Consider the following 18,388-nt stretch of genomic DNA (forward strand, 5'->3'; position numbering starts at 1 on the left):
AATTTTTATTATATTGATTCTGCCAATCCATGAGTATGGGAGATCTTTCTACCTTCCGTAGTCTTCTTTAATCTCTTTCTTCAGTGGTTTGTAATTCTCCTTGTATGATCATTTACATCCTTTGTTAAGTTTATTCTTAAGTATTTGATTTTTTTTGAGACTGTTGTAAATGGAATTGTTTTCCTATATTCTTTCTCAATTTGTTCATTGTTGACATATAGAAAGGATACTGATTTTTATAAGTTGTATCCTGCTACATTGCTGAAGCTGTTTATGGTGTTTAGGAGTATTTTTGGAACTCTAGCACATTCTTAGGGTAAGACTGAGTTGTGTTTCCTTAGGATCTGACCACACATAGCAGGTTATAATGTGGCCCTCACTTGTCTGATGTTCTATTTCCTTCATGTCTGTGCTATGCAGGGGGGGTCAGGCTGACTTACCCAGCAATCCTAGGAGTTCAAATATAAATAGGTACCTCAGGAGAGACAAGTCCCTGCTAGCAGCATCAAGCAGATGGAAATGCAGTAAGGAAAGGCTTTGTTGAGGTTCCAGTGATGAATATAGGATGACAATAAAGATCTGATGAAAGGTGTTGTAGACAGAGAACCTGTTGAAGGCAAAGTTTCAAAGAGAGAGCAAGCCTAGTGATACAAGGCACAGAAAGAAAGCAGTGCATCTGAAACAGACAAGTGAAGGTGAGAGTAAGGGGGCAAGAATGGAGAAGTGAGTGGGGATCAGAATACAGAGAACTTTATAGACCTCAGTAAGTTGCTTATGAAGTCAATTGCATCAATAAGCCATTAAAATATTTTAGACAGTAGAGTGATTTCAACTGATGTTTTATTTGAACGGTCACTTTGTAGTGAGAGAATGGATGGGTGGGGTTTGGTGGTTGTCCAGAGACAGGGACACCAAATAAGAGGACACTGCAAAAATAGAAGATAAGAATTTGTCTTGGCATAGTGGAAAAAATGAGAGAAAATTGGGCTTGGCATATGTATTTCAGGTAGAAGCCTTTCTCAGGAAGTGATTGGAGATAATACTAAAAACCAGGATTAAGGAGGACTGCTTTATTCATGTGATTAATATTTTGAGTCCCTACTTCGTTCCAAGCACTAGGCTAGGCACTGGAGATATTATAATGAACATAACCAGACAAAATTTTACTTAAATTGAATTTTGGATTTAAATTGAATTTATATTCACTTAAATTAAATTTTACCTAAAATGTGGTGAGAAATAATTACGCAAGTAAATAATGAACCACAAGTTGAGAAAAGAGCAACAAACTAGAGCTAGGTGGTATTGTAAGATCATATGCCAGAGAGACCTAACATAGCCAGGTCATATGTGGGGCTGTGAGGGGTGACATGAAAGTCAGGGAAGGTGAAGATCCAAAAGGGAAGAAGAATGTCATAGGTGAGACTCAGTGGAGGCACCCAATGGGTGTGTGGGCCTGGGTGGTGGCACAGTTGAAGAATTAACCTAGGAGGGTCTCAGACTCGAGGGCAGAGTGAGAAGAGTGAGAAGAGTTTAGAAACTAGTATTGAGCAGACTATGCACAGTCTTGTAGGTCATGTTAGAGAAATTGGCTTTTTTCCAAATAAATATGGAAACCTTTTAAAGAAAACTAATTGCTAAGGTTTCTTTCCTAAGTTCTGTGTATTTCTGTGATTTGATTTGAAATAAGAAATTGGCAGAGCTGTGAAAGTGACCTTCAAAAAGCAGTGAAATTGCTGGCATTTGATTAACATAATTAGAGAGCCTGGTTAAAGAATCAGCATGCATGATCATCTCCCCCTCAGGTGCAACAGAATGTTTCAGGATCACATCGTCATTACAGTTCTGGTGTTGTGACACTACCAATATTATCTTTTCTAAACTTGGCATGCCTTTGACCACTGTCTCATAGGCTTTTCTCTGGACACTTGGGCCTTATGAGCTTGTTCAGTGAATGCCTATGTAGCTGAACTAAATTGATATGGAAATTGTGAATGTTGAGTTAAAAAAATTCATGTCAGATGATGCTCCTACAATTAGACAAATTCTATGAATTAAATAACTGAATTGTGTCTGGATATTCTTGCCAAACTCTTAACTCTCTAAAATGAAGGGGTTAAAAACATGAAAGATGTAGAGCAGTTGTTTAAAACAAAGGACAGATTTACCCCCAACTGGGTAATTGACAATGTCTGGAACCTTGTTGGATTTTCAAAACTGGGGTTGGAGAGCACCAACAATATCGTAAAACATAACATCTGTGCAGGTAGAGGATATAAGGATATGTATTGAAAGCTGTCGAATAATGGGGGTTGGGAGAGAGGGGGTAAGGGAGAGCAATGGAAGGTGTTGAATGGACAAAAGTAAAGTATACTCACAGCAGGAATACACTGAGAAATGCCTTTGAATATCAACTTAAATATTGATATTTAATAATGAAAGACAGGACTGTAAAATAGTTACAGTATGTACTTGCAGGTGGGAGGGTGAATGAAGGAGATTAAGGTGAGGGTGTATGGTTGATGGACTTCATATACTTACATGAAATAGAACAAAGATACCTCTTGCAACAGGTTTAAGTGAGGTAAGGAGAAGGTTGAGGGGAAGAGATGGTGGAGATGATCTAACCAAGGTACAATATAAGCCTACTTGGGATTGTCACAATGAATTCCTCTGTACAACAATATATTCTAATAAAAAAAATTAAAAACTGGAGTTGGGGTGTTTCTGGTACCCCGCTGGTAGAGACCAGGATGTCACTGATATCCTTCTTACAGTAAAGAATTATCTCTCTCGGAATGTCAATAGTTGTGAGGTTAATGTAGTAGACATAATTTTTTGCTCTCTGAAAGGAAGTAACTATCATATAGATAATGATATGTTTTTTAAACAGGAGCAGGATAAGGGGAATGATCTCAGATGAACTAAGAGTTCTCCAAATCTCATGCTGTTTATTTACATTTTTCCAAAGAAAAATACACATCCATTCGTGTTATGTGACCACTGCAAGCTGCTTATTCTTCTCTTCCTATGACTTTTCCTGTTGGGGCTCAATATTCCTCTACAGAGATGCCATTGGAAGGAGTCAGGTCTCCTCCAGGCTGTGTTCCCACAAAGTACTGTATTTATGTATAATTTAGCATTGTGCATACTGGGTTATTTTAGTTTTTCTTTTCTTCTCTCACTTTTATTTTTTTTTGGAGTGCTCTTGGACAAGAATAAATTCAGAAATAAAATGAAGTACAGGATCGATGAGGCTAAAATGTTAATGTTACTACTAATAAAATCTGAGTTAGAGAATGCAACTTGGGTGTGAGAGCTAAATAAAACTGTTTAATGGGACAGAAATGCCTATGCGCTCACAGAAACTGAGATGGGGCCATATTTACTAGAGGGGAAAGGAATCCTTCCCTGGAGAAGTGGCGGGAATGCCATGCTTGTGTGGAACCTCTCTCCCACAGTAGAGAGATAAGAAGCATAGATGATCAGACACAGCTGATTACTTTCCAATTCATCAGTCAGATAAGTCAGGCCATGTCGGGAAGGAGAAAGGTCTGAATTTTATGAGTTGAGCTCCATTAACGTGGAAGGAAACATCAGGAGTGGGAAAAATGCTTCTCCCACCCTGCCCAACTGATGAATTGTAACTCTTCGCTTACCATGTTTAGCTATTGTTCATGCTTTGCAAATTCAGTAGCTACTTACCATCTGTGACTATTTTAGCTTAAATTAATTAAAATTAAATACATTTAAAAATATTTCAAGTGCTGAATAGCCCCAAGTAACAGGTGACTACTATATTGGGCAAGTTGGCTATAACACATTACCAGCCTCAAAGAAAGATCTGCTGGACGGCGCTGTTAGGAGATTTTGTCTAATTCATCTTTGTATGATCAGTGCCTAGAAGAAAGCTTTGAAGTAGGCACTCAAATTTTTTTGTTGAATGAATATATATACTATTATCATTCAGTTTTTCAAATCTACATGTTGCTATAAAGATTTTTTCATTTTAATGCATCAATACATGAAAGCTGAATATAAATAATCTTGTTAAATGGAGCAGATCAGTTGAATAATATACATTCTATGATCCTAATTTTGTTTAGAAATTATATATATATATTTGTGTGTCTATGCATGTATAAGAGGAAAATATTATTGAAAGGCACATGGAATATATTACTATCTTGTAATTAAGATTGGGAGAAGGGAATAAAGAAAAACTTTGTTCTATAAAAAACTCATTACTAGGAGAATAAATTACTCTTGAGTGAAAAATAATAAGCAACAGATTAGGTGATAAGTTAACATTCTAGGTACATAAAGAAAATAATGGCTATTTTCATTGTCAAGTATTAATGAAAGGCATTTTAAGAACAAATAGAATAAAGTTTTAAGAGAAATGACAATGAGGTATAAAAACAAACAACAGCCACCAACTTAATGGATATTGTGTGTATACAATAAAACCTGTTTCTTAAGTAGTATGTAAGGTAATTTCTTTCCCAAATATGGCTCTCCTGCTAGGCTATAGAGAAGGATGGGGCCAGATGGCACTGGCTCATTTTTCTGTTATACTTCCTGACCCAGCAATGTGCTTTCTCTCACCTCTGCTTATAGAAATTGCTTTTGTTCATTGCAAGAGTGATCTTCACCCTGGGAAGGGACTTAGTGGTGATGTCTGAGTCAGAATACTGACTAACTGTGATAATCCTCTTGCAGCCTTACCTTGCTTTTCATTTTGTGGTTTATGCTGGGAAGATGCTGCACCAAAATTCAGCCCATAAAATCATGACATTCTGTTTAACAGGTCCAAACTGAAATTGCTCAAGCAAGATCAGTAAGACATGAAGCAGTGCCTTAAAAAGTATCTGGGGCTGTCTAACCAACACTAAAAGTTAACCTGTATTCAAATGATGGCACGGTAATTTCTCAGAAATAAAAGGCGTCATTATGAGACTGCGAATACAAAATGAGAATGACAAGTAAAATAATACAGAGAGATCAGTTTAATTACCAGCACTGCTATTTTATTTCATGCTTAGTTGATAGAAGAAAATAATTTTTTCATCAAACAATTGAAATGAATGAATTTAAAGATATGAATATAATCACCCAGAAAATGACATTCACAAAACAATTTTTAAGATGAGCATTATAGATGTGATATCTTCGTAATTACTGTATTTGCTGACAATTATTCTTTCTTAAATTGTGATGGATTCTAAGCTTGGGTGAAATTCCATCATGGTGAATGTGGGTAGGTTGGTGCTGGAGGAAGCTGAGTGAAGTAGATTATTCTTTTTTTAAACATTTTCATTTTCTGTCCTTTTTCTGTTTTTCAGACCCACTATGAAAATGGGGAATATATCATCAGGCAAGGTGCAAGAGGAGACACCTTCTTTATCATCAGCAAAGGAAAGGTAAGTTTTGGTGACACAAGACAGAAGCACCTGTGCTAAGTCTTGTGCTGCATCAGTTTTTTCAGCTTCTGACTCTGATAGAGAAATATATAAGAATGAACCTTCCAAAAAAGTCTATAGAAGAAAGAAAGAGTGTGACTTTGAAGACTCTAAGTCACAATACTAGACATCACGGTCACAAGAGGATGCTTTGTCCTGGCAATCGGATCTACTTCTTCTTCACTGCATTGCTAATTCTTTGCTATCATGGAAAGATGTGTTCATCCACTAAAGAGGGATTTGAAGGATTTGTGACCATTCTATTACTTAAAATTTCCAGCATTGCCTGAAGGAAGTAGTGCTTGTAAGCAGTTTTGGCTGAAAACAGGTGCACTTAGTAGTGCTGTTTTACGAGTTTAGTAACATGTATAAATAGAAACAGCATGGAAATTATACCACAGGAACCAATTCCCTTGATGATAGTTTGCTGCAATGCTGGGATTCTGGGAGACAAATGATAATGATGCACTACATTCTCTTGAGACTTTTTTTTAAAACCAGACATATGATTTCCTTAGTTTCTCAGGTCATACAAGTTAGCTGCTATGATTCTTAACTATATTAATACATTAATTACATTAATTCTAAATTTGATGCATTAGAATCACTACCTGAGACAGAAGGTGAGCATACTTTACTTTCAGGTCTATGGATTAGGAAAGAGATAAGCAATAACACAGTATGTGAAGGTCAGCAGGCAAATAAGTTGTGAGATTGAAATTTTATAAAATTCTGTATTTTCTTTTAGGCATATTGATGTAAGCTTGTTTTCCCATTTGTTTATAAAATTTATCAAGTGGAACCTGGGCAAAGATATTTTCCTTATGAGACAGGAGACACATAACATGTGACTGCAGAGTTACAAATGGATTTCACCCTGTTCAGTTCCATTTATTTAAATGTAAAACAATTGTTATTCTCCCATTAAGCACTTCCACACAAAGAGAGAAGCATTATAAAATGAGCTTTGAAATATTTGTTTTCCTCCATTAAATCCACACAAAGTGATTTTTTCTACTACTTGAGGTAGGATACTTATAACAATGAGGTGTGAAGTACCTGTTGCTGCTTCAAGGGGAAGCTGAGTTCTCAGTTCTTTCCCAAGGACATTCCAGTTACCTGGAAAAATTATTTCCCTTCCTCAACAGTGGGGAAAAGCACCAAACAATTCTGCAAATATCCCTAAGATAGTATTGCATCAAAAACATCTGTATAAATAAGTTGAAATGAAATTGAGCAGGATTGGCAGATAAGATTTCAAAATTCCAATAGTAATTGGATTTTTTCTGGTTCTATTCAACATACCTTGCATGCTAGCATTAGAATAAACTGTGATTAACAAATTCTTGTCTATTACACACCATTTAAAATCATATAGGTTGCTTCTTAGAATAAACACAATGCTTAACACAAAGCTTAACACAATGTTTATATGACTAACACAGTGGCCATTACTCTCCTTTGTTATATAAGTTTAAATGGACTGATTTGAATTAAATCAAATATTCAGTTTCTTATTTGAAGTAGCCAATAAAAGTAAATTTTCTACTGAAATTTGAACATTGAAAAAAGTTGAATCATTAATCTAATCTACCACTTTAACAGTTTAAACAAGAAAAATCACATTATCATGTCAATCAATACAATGAAAGCATTTGATAAATGTGACATCCATTCATATAAATACTCTTAGCAGCTGATGCTGGTGGGTCACACCTGTAATCCTAGCTACTAGGGAGGCTGAGATCAGGAGGATTCTGGCTCTAGGCCAGCCCAGGCAAAGAAAAAGTTCGTGAGACTCCATCTCAATGGAAAAAAGCTGGGTGTGGTGACAGTTATTGGGTGTCATCCCAATAAAGGCAAGAAGCATAAGATAGAAGAATCATAGTCTGGGCAAAAAGCATGACTCTATCTCTAAAATAACCAGAGCAAAAAGGGCTGGATTTGTGGCATAAGTAGATCACCTACCTAGTGCAAATGTGAAGCCTTGTAATGCAAACAAACAAAAAACACCCAAAAACTTAGCCTCTACAAAGTGCCTACAGTTACCATACTTAATGATGAAACAAAGAGCAGCTGGTGCTGGTGGCTCACATTTAGCTACTTGTGAGGTTCAGATCCTGAGGATTGCTGTTGGAAGCCAACAGGGAGGAGGAGAGATATAGTTTGAGAGACCCCATCTCCCAAAACAACCAAAGGAAAATGGACTGGAGGTATAGTTCAAGTGGTAGAGCACCTGAAGCTCTTCATGCAAGCATGAAGCCCTCAGTCTCACAAAAAGAAAAAAGAAAAGGAAAGAACAATCAATGAGTGAAAGCAATCAAGGAAGGAAAATCTTTTCAGCTAATAGTTTTGTAATAAATGTTAAGCTGCAGGCAAGAATAAAAATAAACCTTGACCTAAACTATATATTATACAAAAATTTAAATAAAATTTGACAATAGGTTTAAAGGTAAGTTGTAAAACTATAAAATGTTTACAGAAAAATCTTTATGACTTAGGTTAAGTTAAGCACTCCTGCGCATATTACCAAAAGCAAAACCCATAAATGAAAAAAATGCAGATCAGACTTAAATATTATGAACTTTATAAATTTGTAAACTTTTTTCCAAGTACTAACTTGGAAAGATATTTACAAGTTACATATCTGGCAAAGTGCTTGCATTGAGCTTATATAAGGAATAGCTAACTAGTAGCAATTTTTAAAAAATGCCCAATTAAAAAATGGACAAAGGACTTGAAAAGACATATCATCAAAGAAGATACAAGAATGGCACATACGGGGCTACTGAAGTGGCTCCAACTATAAGAGCACTTTACCTAGCAAGTGTGAGGCCCTGAGTTCAAACCCCAGTGCCGCCCCCAAAAAAGAATGGTACCTATGCAAATGAAGAGATTTTCAATATTCCTAGTCATTAGGAAATTGCAAATTAAAGCCTGGGTGCTATTGCTTGCTTGGGAGAATGGCTAAAATGAGAAGCTTTGGTTGTACGAAGTGCTAATGCAAATGTAGAGTGACACACTCATATGTTGCTGTTGGTAATGTGAAATGGAAAAGCCATTCTGAAAAACAATTTGGCAGTTTCTTATAAAGTAGAATAATCATTTGCAATATGACTCAGCAATCATACTTTATGATATTTATTCTAGAGAAATTAAAATATGCCTCACACAAAAAACTGTGCATCACAGAGGCCAATAGGAGAGGGGGATTAGGAACTAGAGAAAAGGTTAGTTCGAGAAGAATCAATTTAGAAAGTAACACATAGGTACATGAAAACAAAACTAGGAATCTCCCTATATAGCTATCCTTACCTCAACTAGCAAAAACCCCTGGTCCTCCTTACTAATGTTTATACTCTCCAACAAAATTAGAGATAAGGGCAAAACAGTTCCTGCTTGGAAGAGAGGGTGTGGGGGGGAAAGGAGGGAGTGGGGTGAAGGGAGGGGTAATGACCCAATCATTGTATACACATCATATGAATAAAGGACATAAAAGAAAAACTGTGCATCTCTACTCATAATTGCAAAAGACTGTAAATGTTCTATCATAAAGGTAGTAAGACAAGCCATAGTCTAAGAAATTAACAGTAATAAAAAATAATATGAAAAAGTGCTCTTCCTTCATTAACATTCAGGAAATACCATCTAATACCTATACTTACTTTAAAAAGATCAATACCAGGTGTGAATGACTATATAGTATAATTTGAACATTCATTCATTGATAGTACAAATGTATATTCATATCAAGATTGAGTCAATATCTAGTAAAAATTAAGATGCTTGTATTTGGTAAACTTGTTCCTTATAAGTGTTGACTCTACTGAAACTCTTACCTATGAACACCAGAAAATGTGTGCAGGAATATTTATGGGAGCATGGTTAATAGTACCACAAAAATAAAATATATAGATAAAACTGGAAATATGTATGTAGAAAATATATAGGAATATATAGAAAAAACTGCAAACCCACATTTGCATCTATAGAAGAATTAATAAATTGACTAATATTTATGTAATCAGTTACTATGCAAACAGAGGAAATGAATTTTAGCTACTTAAGTTAACATGGGTGAATCAGAACCCCAGGAATAAGGGCCCAGTATTTTTTATTTTAAATAAGTCTCCCTACTGAAGTTCCACATCTTTGAAAGCCTCATCAACATGCAAATTAGTGTCTCTATGATGTAGTTTAGTGGTAACTAAGAGTGTTCAAAACTGAATTTCCATGGCTTGAAACATGGTGTAGGGAAGTAATCAAATGGATCAGTGAAGAAGAATAATTGAATTCCCTCCACCTTGCACAGACCATCTTTGTAAGGAAATATAGGCCCCAAAAGTGACCACGTGGAGAGGAGTGATCTGGCCAAGAGATTCTTTATTGCCGGGTGGGAGAGGGAGAGAGCAGGGAGCCAAGGAGAGAGAGAGAGAGAGAGAGAGAGAGAGAGAGAGAGAGAGAGAGAGAGAGAGAGAGAGAGAGAGAGAGAGAGAGACAGGGGCTTAAATACCCCTCAGTGAAACTCAGCATGATCTGAATGGTTAGAATCTTGTAGTTCATGCTGATTGGAGGTTGGGGCACAAGGAGGATTCAGGCTAGACTTGAGGCAGGACTGTGACCCTGGGAAACGGAAGCTTAAGGGTGCAATAAGAACCGAAACCTATCGGCGCCATTATTGCCAACAATCTTAATATTTATAAAAATTCTGGTCATTGTCATCCGATCTCTAGATTCAGAAACCTGAAGAACAGTATTTTAAAATGTGTATAAGTGTCTGACGTTGTCTCAAGAAATTAGTTTTTCTACTTCATTACATTTTCCAGATTGGCAAATTTTAACTATTTAGCTTTCTGGATGGCACACAGACAGTATTATGAATATGAGTAGAGCTTGGGATAGAAGTGAATTAATACAAAGGAACAAGTTACTCTATGTTTTAATTCATGTAATAAGAAAGTATTATCACTTACATCTGTGGACTTTCACTTGTGTCAGAAGTTCTGTCTATGCTGAAATATATTTTCAGTAATGAAGCTTTCTGTTAAAACAATTTACAGCAATTTATTGAGTGCTTACTATAAATCATAGAGCCTGCCAAAGAGAAATATGTCATTTAATGAGCATACTATTATAGTTTAAAAATACTTGTATGGGCAGGCACTGTGGGTCATACCTGTAATTCCTAGCTATTTGGGAGGCAGAGATCGGGAGGATTGATGTTCAAGGCCAGCCCTGGCAAAAAGTTCATGAAACACCATCTCAACTAATCAAAAGCTGGGTTTGGTTGTATTTGCCTATCATCCTAGCTATGGGGAAGTGAAAATAGGAAGGATCACAGTCTAGGCCAGCCAGGGCATAAACATGAGACCCTACTCAAAAAAATAACAAAAGGAATGCGTATGAGAGGGTCTGGGGAAAGGGTAGAAGACTGAATATAGTGCAAATACTGTTAACACATGTATGTAAGTGGAAAAATGAGACCTATTGAAAGTATTACAGGAATGAGGGGAGAGTGAGGGATAAAGGAGAATGATGGAGGAGGTTAATTCAAGTATAATATGTTTGATATATTGTAAGAACTTTTATAAATACCACAGTGTACCCCCAGCACAACAAGAAAAAAAAATAAGTAAAAGAAAAGGGCTGGAGGTGTGTCTCAAGTGGTAGATTGCCTGTCTAGCAAGTGCAAGGTCCTCAGTTCTGATCCCAGTACTGCCAAAAAAGGCATAAATATAATTTATATATCTTTAGAAAAAGAAATCCTGTTGAGAGAAGCACTCTTGTGGCCTGCACCAGCTTGTCCTAGAAACCTAACTGGGAGCGACAGGAGATTGAGAAAGGACAAAAGACAGAAGACAAACATGCAGAAAGCTGGGGTCAGGTGGGCTGGGGGCTCCGATGGAGACACACAACAGCCTTGTCCACCTCCAGTGAGTTTATTATACACAGTGGCAACAAGGAGGTGGAGCAATAGTCTGGGGTGTGGGGGGCATGACATTGTAGTTATTAGGAACAGGAGCAACCTGTGATCTCTACTCTGAACATAAACTTCTTAGGAAAAGCAGCTGTGCTGTGTTTTGTGCTTGCCTCCTTCTGCGGCTGGGGCTGTGCCAACTCAGCCTGCAGATTATTTGACATAGCTGTGCTTATGTCAAGTTCTCATACTTCTCATAATCCACTCCCCTCAAGCATGTGATCACAGGAGCTATAGTTAAGAGTCCTGCAGACAGGCTTCAGAAATTGTGATGCCAATAGCCAAGTTATGGAAGCAACCAAGATGCCCCACCACTGATGAATGGATCAAGAAAATGTGGTATCTATACACAATGGAATTTTATGCATCCATGAAGAAGAACGAAACGTTATCATTCACTGGTAGATGGATGGAATTGGAGAACATCATTCTGAGTGAGGTTATCCTGGCCCAAAAGACCAAAAATCGTATGTTCTCCCTCATATGTGGACATTAGATCAAGGGCAAACACAACAATGGGATTGGACTTTGAGCACATGATAAAAGCGAGAGCACACAAGGGAGGGGTGAGGATAGGTAAGGCACCTAAAAAACTAGCTAGCATTTGTTGCCCTTAACACAGAGAAACTAAAGCAGATACCTTAAAAGCAACTGAGGCCAATAGGAAAAGGGGACCAGGAACTAGAGAAAATGTTAGATCAAAAAGAATTAACCTAGAAGGTAACACACATGCACAGGAAATCAATGTGAGTCAATGCCCTGTGTAGCTATTCTTATCTCAACCAGCAAAAACCCTTGTTCCTTCCTATTATTGCTTATACTCTCTCTACAACAAAATTAGAAATAAGGGCAAAATAGTTTCTGCTGGGTATTGAGGAGGTGGGGGGGAGAGGGAGGGGGCGAGTGGGTGGTAAGGGAGGGGGTGGGGGCAGGGGGAGAAATGACCCAAGCCTTGTATGCACATATGAATAATAAAAGAAAAAAAAAAAGCTGCTAAGCTGTTTTCCAAAGTGGCTATGCCATCAACACTCCTGCTAGCAATGTGTGAGGATTCCCGTTTCTCCACATCCTTACTCACGGTTATCAGTGCCCTTTTCATCATGCTCTTCCTGTGACGTGTAAGGTTGTGTCTCATTGTGGCTTTAACGCGCCTTTCCTAGTGACTAATGATGATGGGCATCTTTTAATGTATTATTAGCTATTCTGTGGTGGTATGTCTTCTCAAATCTTCTACCTATTTTAAAGATTGAATTATTTACCTTATCATTGAGTTGTATGTACTCATAAGACCTCTATCAAAATTATGACTTGCAAATATTTTATCCCAGACTGTGGTTTAATCTTTTCATTTTATTGATAGTAACTTTTAAAATAAAAAACATTTAATTTAAAAAAAAAAGAAATTGTGATGCACCTTTGTGTGAAAGATAGATTCTTCTTAGAAAAGAGACAGCAATATCCTAGAGAAACTGGGATGTGTCTGTGGTGGAGGGGAGAAGGATGTTCACTGCAGGAAAAAAGGCAGATGAACAACTGACTATACTTACATAGCTCTTACTATATACTTAGTCTATATATATAATTAATGAACTAGATTTATATCTAATAGCATGGAATACATTAAAACAATATTACAAGAAAAATTTAAGTTACAAAGTAATACATCCCATTTATGTTATTCATATACTCTGAAAGCATGTATATAAGCACATAAAAAGATTGTCAGAATACTAAATTCAGTATAGTGGTTGCCTCCTAGAAGATAATGAAAATGGGAATGGAAATGAGAATTAAATGAAATTCAAATTTCCTAATAAAAGTATTGTCTTTTGAAAACAATTTGAAAGGTGAAGAAATATTTAGGGTAAGTTCTTGTGATTGGATTGGAATTTGTGATATAAGTTTTGACCCTTTTCTTGGCAATTTAATAAAAGTAAGTTAAAAGAAGAATTAGCTTTATCAATTGATTAGCTTTATCACTTGGTCATTCTGGACATGCAGTTAATTGAGACTTCCATTGTTTCTCTGTTTAGGTAAATGTCACTCGAGAAGACTCACCAAGTGAAGACCCAATCTTCCTAAGAACTTTAGGGAAAGGAGACTGGTTTGGAGAGAAAGCCTTGCAGGGGTAAGTAAATCACCTGTTGCACCATTCTTGTTTGAGAACTAAGAAATTTTCTAAATCACCTGTTGCACAGTTCTTGTTTGAGAACTAAGAAATTTTCTATCTTAAAACTGAGCTCCTAGTCAAGTAGGCCCTTCCTTTAGAGCTTATGATAATATCAGATACTGAACCTTGACAGTCATTTTCCAGCTGTACTTATAGTCTGTTTAGATAGGCTATGGGATTGGTTAGTGTTATATTGGTATCTTACTAGGAAAATTTGTGTTTCTTAACTGCAATCTCTATATACTCCAAAATAGAAGAAATGTCTGCTTTTTTATTTTTTGGTGTGGTATTGGGAATTAAATCTAGGGCCTCATGCATGCTAAATAAACTTACTTTGCACAACAGTTTTACTTGGACTCATAGGAAGATGGTTGGCTGAGAGTTTTTAAATTCCAAAACCCAATTATACACAGTGGATCAGCCTTCTAAAGTTCTACCTCTGGGTGATTGTTTTCCTTGTTGCTATGGTGATAGAGATGGGAGGAGTAGTTGGAAGTGGAGGTAATGTCCATCTGGCTTTACTATAAATGGGCTCTGAAGTTTGAGCTAGTAAAAGTATACTCCATTCAAGATGACTGACACTGTAAGTACTCAGGAAGCAAAGACTTGAGACTTCTTCTCAAATATTGTGGAAGAAGTTGGCTTTGTACCATGCATTTTACAGAATGCAGAAGAAATATTTTGAGTGTCCTACTCTCATTTTCCAATAAGCAGCATATCTCAATTATCAGTAAATATAGATGAGAATTTTTACATTTTAGGGTTATATGTATATACACCACTTGAATAAGAAATAACCAATAAACATTTCTTTTTGTATCTGATTTCAGATGCAGAAATGTCTATAGCAGTAGGATGTAATTTACTCTTGAAATCCTGGAACAGGCAGTTTTGCTTTCATTTCAAATTGTGCCTTCATTTAAAAATTACATTATAAGCATTTTGCTTAAAATTACTATGAAGAAATAGTTTTGGGAGTTTTTATTTTGAAAGTCATAATCAGATGGCAGGTTTTATTTTCTTTCTTCTCATTTCACAGCTACTGAAATGAAACTAAGATATCTGAATAAGTCATCTTAGTCAGGCCACATTACCTTATGAAAATTTAGAACTAAACATACTCACCTTTCTTTTTCTCTTACTGAGTTTATTTGATCCTTATCTGACGAACACATATTTGCCTGTAGATTTTCCCAGTGTCAAAATTGGAAAAAAGAGCATGTTCAGAGTAAGTTCACAAAGAAATGCAGTAAACATTTATTTTCCTAGTATGAACTTCACAAACCTATAATTGATATTGTGATCTTTCTTTCCTTTGATTTTTGAATACGTAGAAGGTTCTACAGATGATACCACCTGATTTCACTGGTCCAAGATTAAATACCACCTTGGAAAACAATGTCATTTGCAATAGAGCAAAAAAAGAAAAGTCCAAAACTAAAATAAAAAGCCACACGCAAACTCCAGAAAAGCTTATAATCATTTGTAATTGAGGTAACAAATAGAATTCAAAAAATAAGTAATAATTAGAATCAACTGATTTGCTTTTCTAACTTCTTGTCATTGAATTTTGGTGCCAATACAGACATTCATGGTGATAATTCCCTCCTAGAATATGGCCTAAGGAATGACCTTGAGGATATGGTTTATGGAAAAGTCAAATTTTTCTTTGATGTGAAAATTTAAGTTAACAGCACTCTATCATGGCTGAATCCTTTTCTAGAATATAGTTATTCTTGTGAACTATCTGGTGCCAAGAGTTTCTTTTGCACGTGTTCATTCTTTTCAACTGGCTATCTCCTGTAGGTTGCAAAATAACAAATCCACCTCTTTCTCTTCATCCAACCCCACCATTTCCTTTCTCAGCTATGCCCTATTTCACCCCCATATCTCTTTGTTTTTTTATATTTTACTCAGACCTTTTCACTAATAAACCTGGCATCATCAGTCTAGTCTAAGTACCTTCTTAAATGTCACCAAAGATTTGCTACTTACTTCATAGAATAGTCTATTTTTTGTCTTCATTTTACTTTACTTCTTAGCCACAGCTTTTACATTGCTGATCACCCCTTCCTTCTTTAAAGTATGCATCTCTTGGGACCCTTTAAATTAATACTCTTTATAATCTCTTATTTCATATCTTAAAATTCACAAATATTTTTCCCCAGCTCTTTCTGTCACATGCATCTTGATAAACTCTTGAAGATCTACTACTGCATATGACCTCAATAAAAAAAAGTCTCAAGTGTTTGTCCTCCAATTTGATTCCAGTTTTATTTGTCAGATATTTAACATATGCTTGTTGAATGCATGAGTAATGACTAACTGTATGAAAAAATGAACCTCTCTAATGATGTCCAAACCTGAAGTTCCTTCTATCATTGGTCACTTTCACTATCAGAACTTTTTGGGATATGCATAAGGGGTTTTGAACTTACTTGACTATTTATTGGAAGCAAGTTTGCTGTGTAAGTGAGTAAAGTAAGATGAGTAAAACGGGCTGGGCAAATTGGAAAGCCTTATATAATGAGGACAGCAATCATTGAGCTCCAAAATGATTGTTTCTCCTTGGCAGATTGTTGCTCCTCTGCAAGAATGGGTCCTCGGCTTACTAAGAAAAGTAAAAAAAAAAAAAAGAAATTCAATATTTAAACTTGCAAGCTGACAAGCAATTTTTGCAAACAGGTCTGTAGGCTACCATTATGTGATTTCTAACAGTCCTATGTGTCTCCAAAAACACTGTCTTCCAATGAAGGAAGTCCTTTAGATTAATCCATTTTAAATTGGTTTCTTGAGAACTTAATGTCCTATGTCTATGACTTTTTTCCTTAGAGTTTATTCTATCTTTACCTTTTCTTTATATTTCAATGTTTCACACAAGAAATTCCAACTTCACACAAATCACATTGATTTACTAGTTTTCCTCTGAATAACTTAGAGTTGATTAAAAACTTTGGGATATAAAGTCTATTGGGAAATTGTGTACTGTACATCCTTTGGATAATATCTAATTTATTTGCAAATGATATGTTTTGTGATATTTGGAAGAAAAATTCACAGTCAGAATTCTCTATGCGCACATAGCAGTATTTCAATGTGTGGTTTTCTCACAAATAAAATTTTACATGTACTGAAATTTTGGTTTACTCTCCTGATTATGTTCAGAAGATCATTAAAATATTAATAAATTTGTGACTGGTGATTAGGTGAAATGAATACATCTTTGGTTGTTTTCTTTAAGCTTGAGATTGCCTTTTATTAAAATTTACTAAGCATATAGTAAATAACTGAAGATTTATGAAATTCACACTTAGTATCCTGATTTAGAACTCAGCCTCCTGACCCCTATAAAGTTCTGCCTCTAGAACTTTATAGTAGATGGAAGCATTAGAGTCATAAATATAGTCATCTTTAAACATATATTACCACCCATTAACTGATAGCATCTTTTTATTTAAAAAGTTAGAGTTATGTACTCTTTTACTTTGTTTGGTTGGCATAAAGCAAATTATGTGGCATTGTTTGACTCAAGCATCATTTATCTTGCTGTGATCATGGTTTGCCTGTAACAGAGAAAGAGCAAAATATTTCGATTTTAGTCCAATATGAGTCAATCCACTTATACTTTGGCTGTTTCTGTGTAACTGACTTGAAACCATCTAGAATACATGAAAGTTTCAGATGATGTCAAATTTTAAGCCAACCAACTTTGCATATCTAGTGATGGAAACTATATAAAACCAAGTTGAACCCCAAAGAGATGGGACTGACTGAGCTTCTGTCCATTCATTCAGCATAGCATATAATTCAGAGTTTCAGATCAGAAGTCAGACTGCCTGTGTTGGAATCTACTCTATTATTTCCTAAATATTAGTCTTGGAGACACATTCCCTTTAGCTAAAATGGAGATTATTATTCTACTTAACTCTTTCGGTTGTTGTGAGGATTAATCAAGGGATACTCATCAAACATTTGGGTGAGTGCCTAGAGTTTAGTTTCGTGTCTCACCAAGTTAGTTATGATTATTACCATCCCCATTATCATCATTTCATCATCATCCTCATTCTTAAGAACGTTCTGCTACTTCTTGACTAAAGTTTAGAGCACTTGGTATAATTAGTATAGCATTAGATTTTTGAGCCAACTACTCATTGGTTAGATAACTTTGAGTAAGCCATTTAATCAGTTTGGGTTGCCTCCTTTTCTGAATCTGTAAATTAAGCTAGTTGAACTGAATAACTCAATTAATACGTTTATGTGTATTACGTTTCCTTAGGTTACCTCTGATTCTCTGAGATTTGGCCTCCTCACAACTGCAACAGACCTCCAAATGCCGAGTGTAGCCTTAGGGCTCCCTGCTAAATGGCAGCACTTGATATCAGACCATTATCATTGGGGCCCTTCCCCCTGGAAACTATCCCAGTGTTGCCTCTCATTCTAAACACCTGTCCTACATGCCAAACTGTGTTCATGTTAATGCAAAAATGAATAAGCCAAAGCCAGTTGACTAGAAGTCGTGATGGATGTTAGCTCCCCAGCTTCTCCCCTCATGAACTATGATCTTGAGAACATTACTTAACATTCCTGAACCTGCTTCTTATTTTTAGTTTCATTTATTTTTCTTTTAAAATAATAAATTATATGGCAGAAAGTACTCCATTTAAATTTGATTATGTATTCACTTGCAAATAGAACATTATAGATACAATTCAAGCCTGTGTTCTACCCTACCCTGTATTTCCCCTTCCTTCCACTATAATACTCTGGAGTTGGTTTTAT

At 35.9% G+C, this 18,388-nt stretch overlaps 1 protein-coding gene across 6 annotated transcripts in view; it reads left to right on the forward strand.

Annotated features, from left to right (window-relative positions):
- Prkg1 (protein kinase cGMP-dependent 1) overlaps window positions 1-18,388 on the forward strand; it is a 1,207,619-nt gene that overhangs the window by 988,639 nt on the left and 200,592 nt on the right. For all 6 annotated transcript variants that reach the window (XM_074078871.1, XM_074078874.1, XM_074078868.1 and 3 more), the window contains exons 6-7: window positions 5,346-5,423; window positions 13,473-13,567. In XM_074078871.1, coding sequence (XP_073934972.1) covers window positions 5,346-5,423; window positions 13,473-13,567 — 173 coding nt within the window. The remainder of the gene's footprint in view (window positions 1-5,345; window positions 5,424-13,472; window positions 13,568-18,388) is intronic.

This window comes from Castor canadensis, chromosome 7 (assembly GCF_047511655.1).
Source record: "Castor canadensis chromosome 7, mCasCan1.hap1v2, whole genome shotgun sequence".
Taxonomy (NCBI): domain Eukaryota; kingdom Metazoa; phylum Chordata; class Mammalia; order Rodentia; family Castoridae; genus Castor; species Castor canadensis.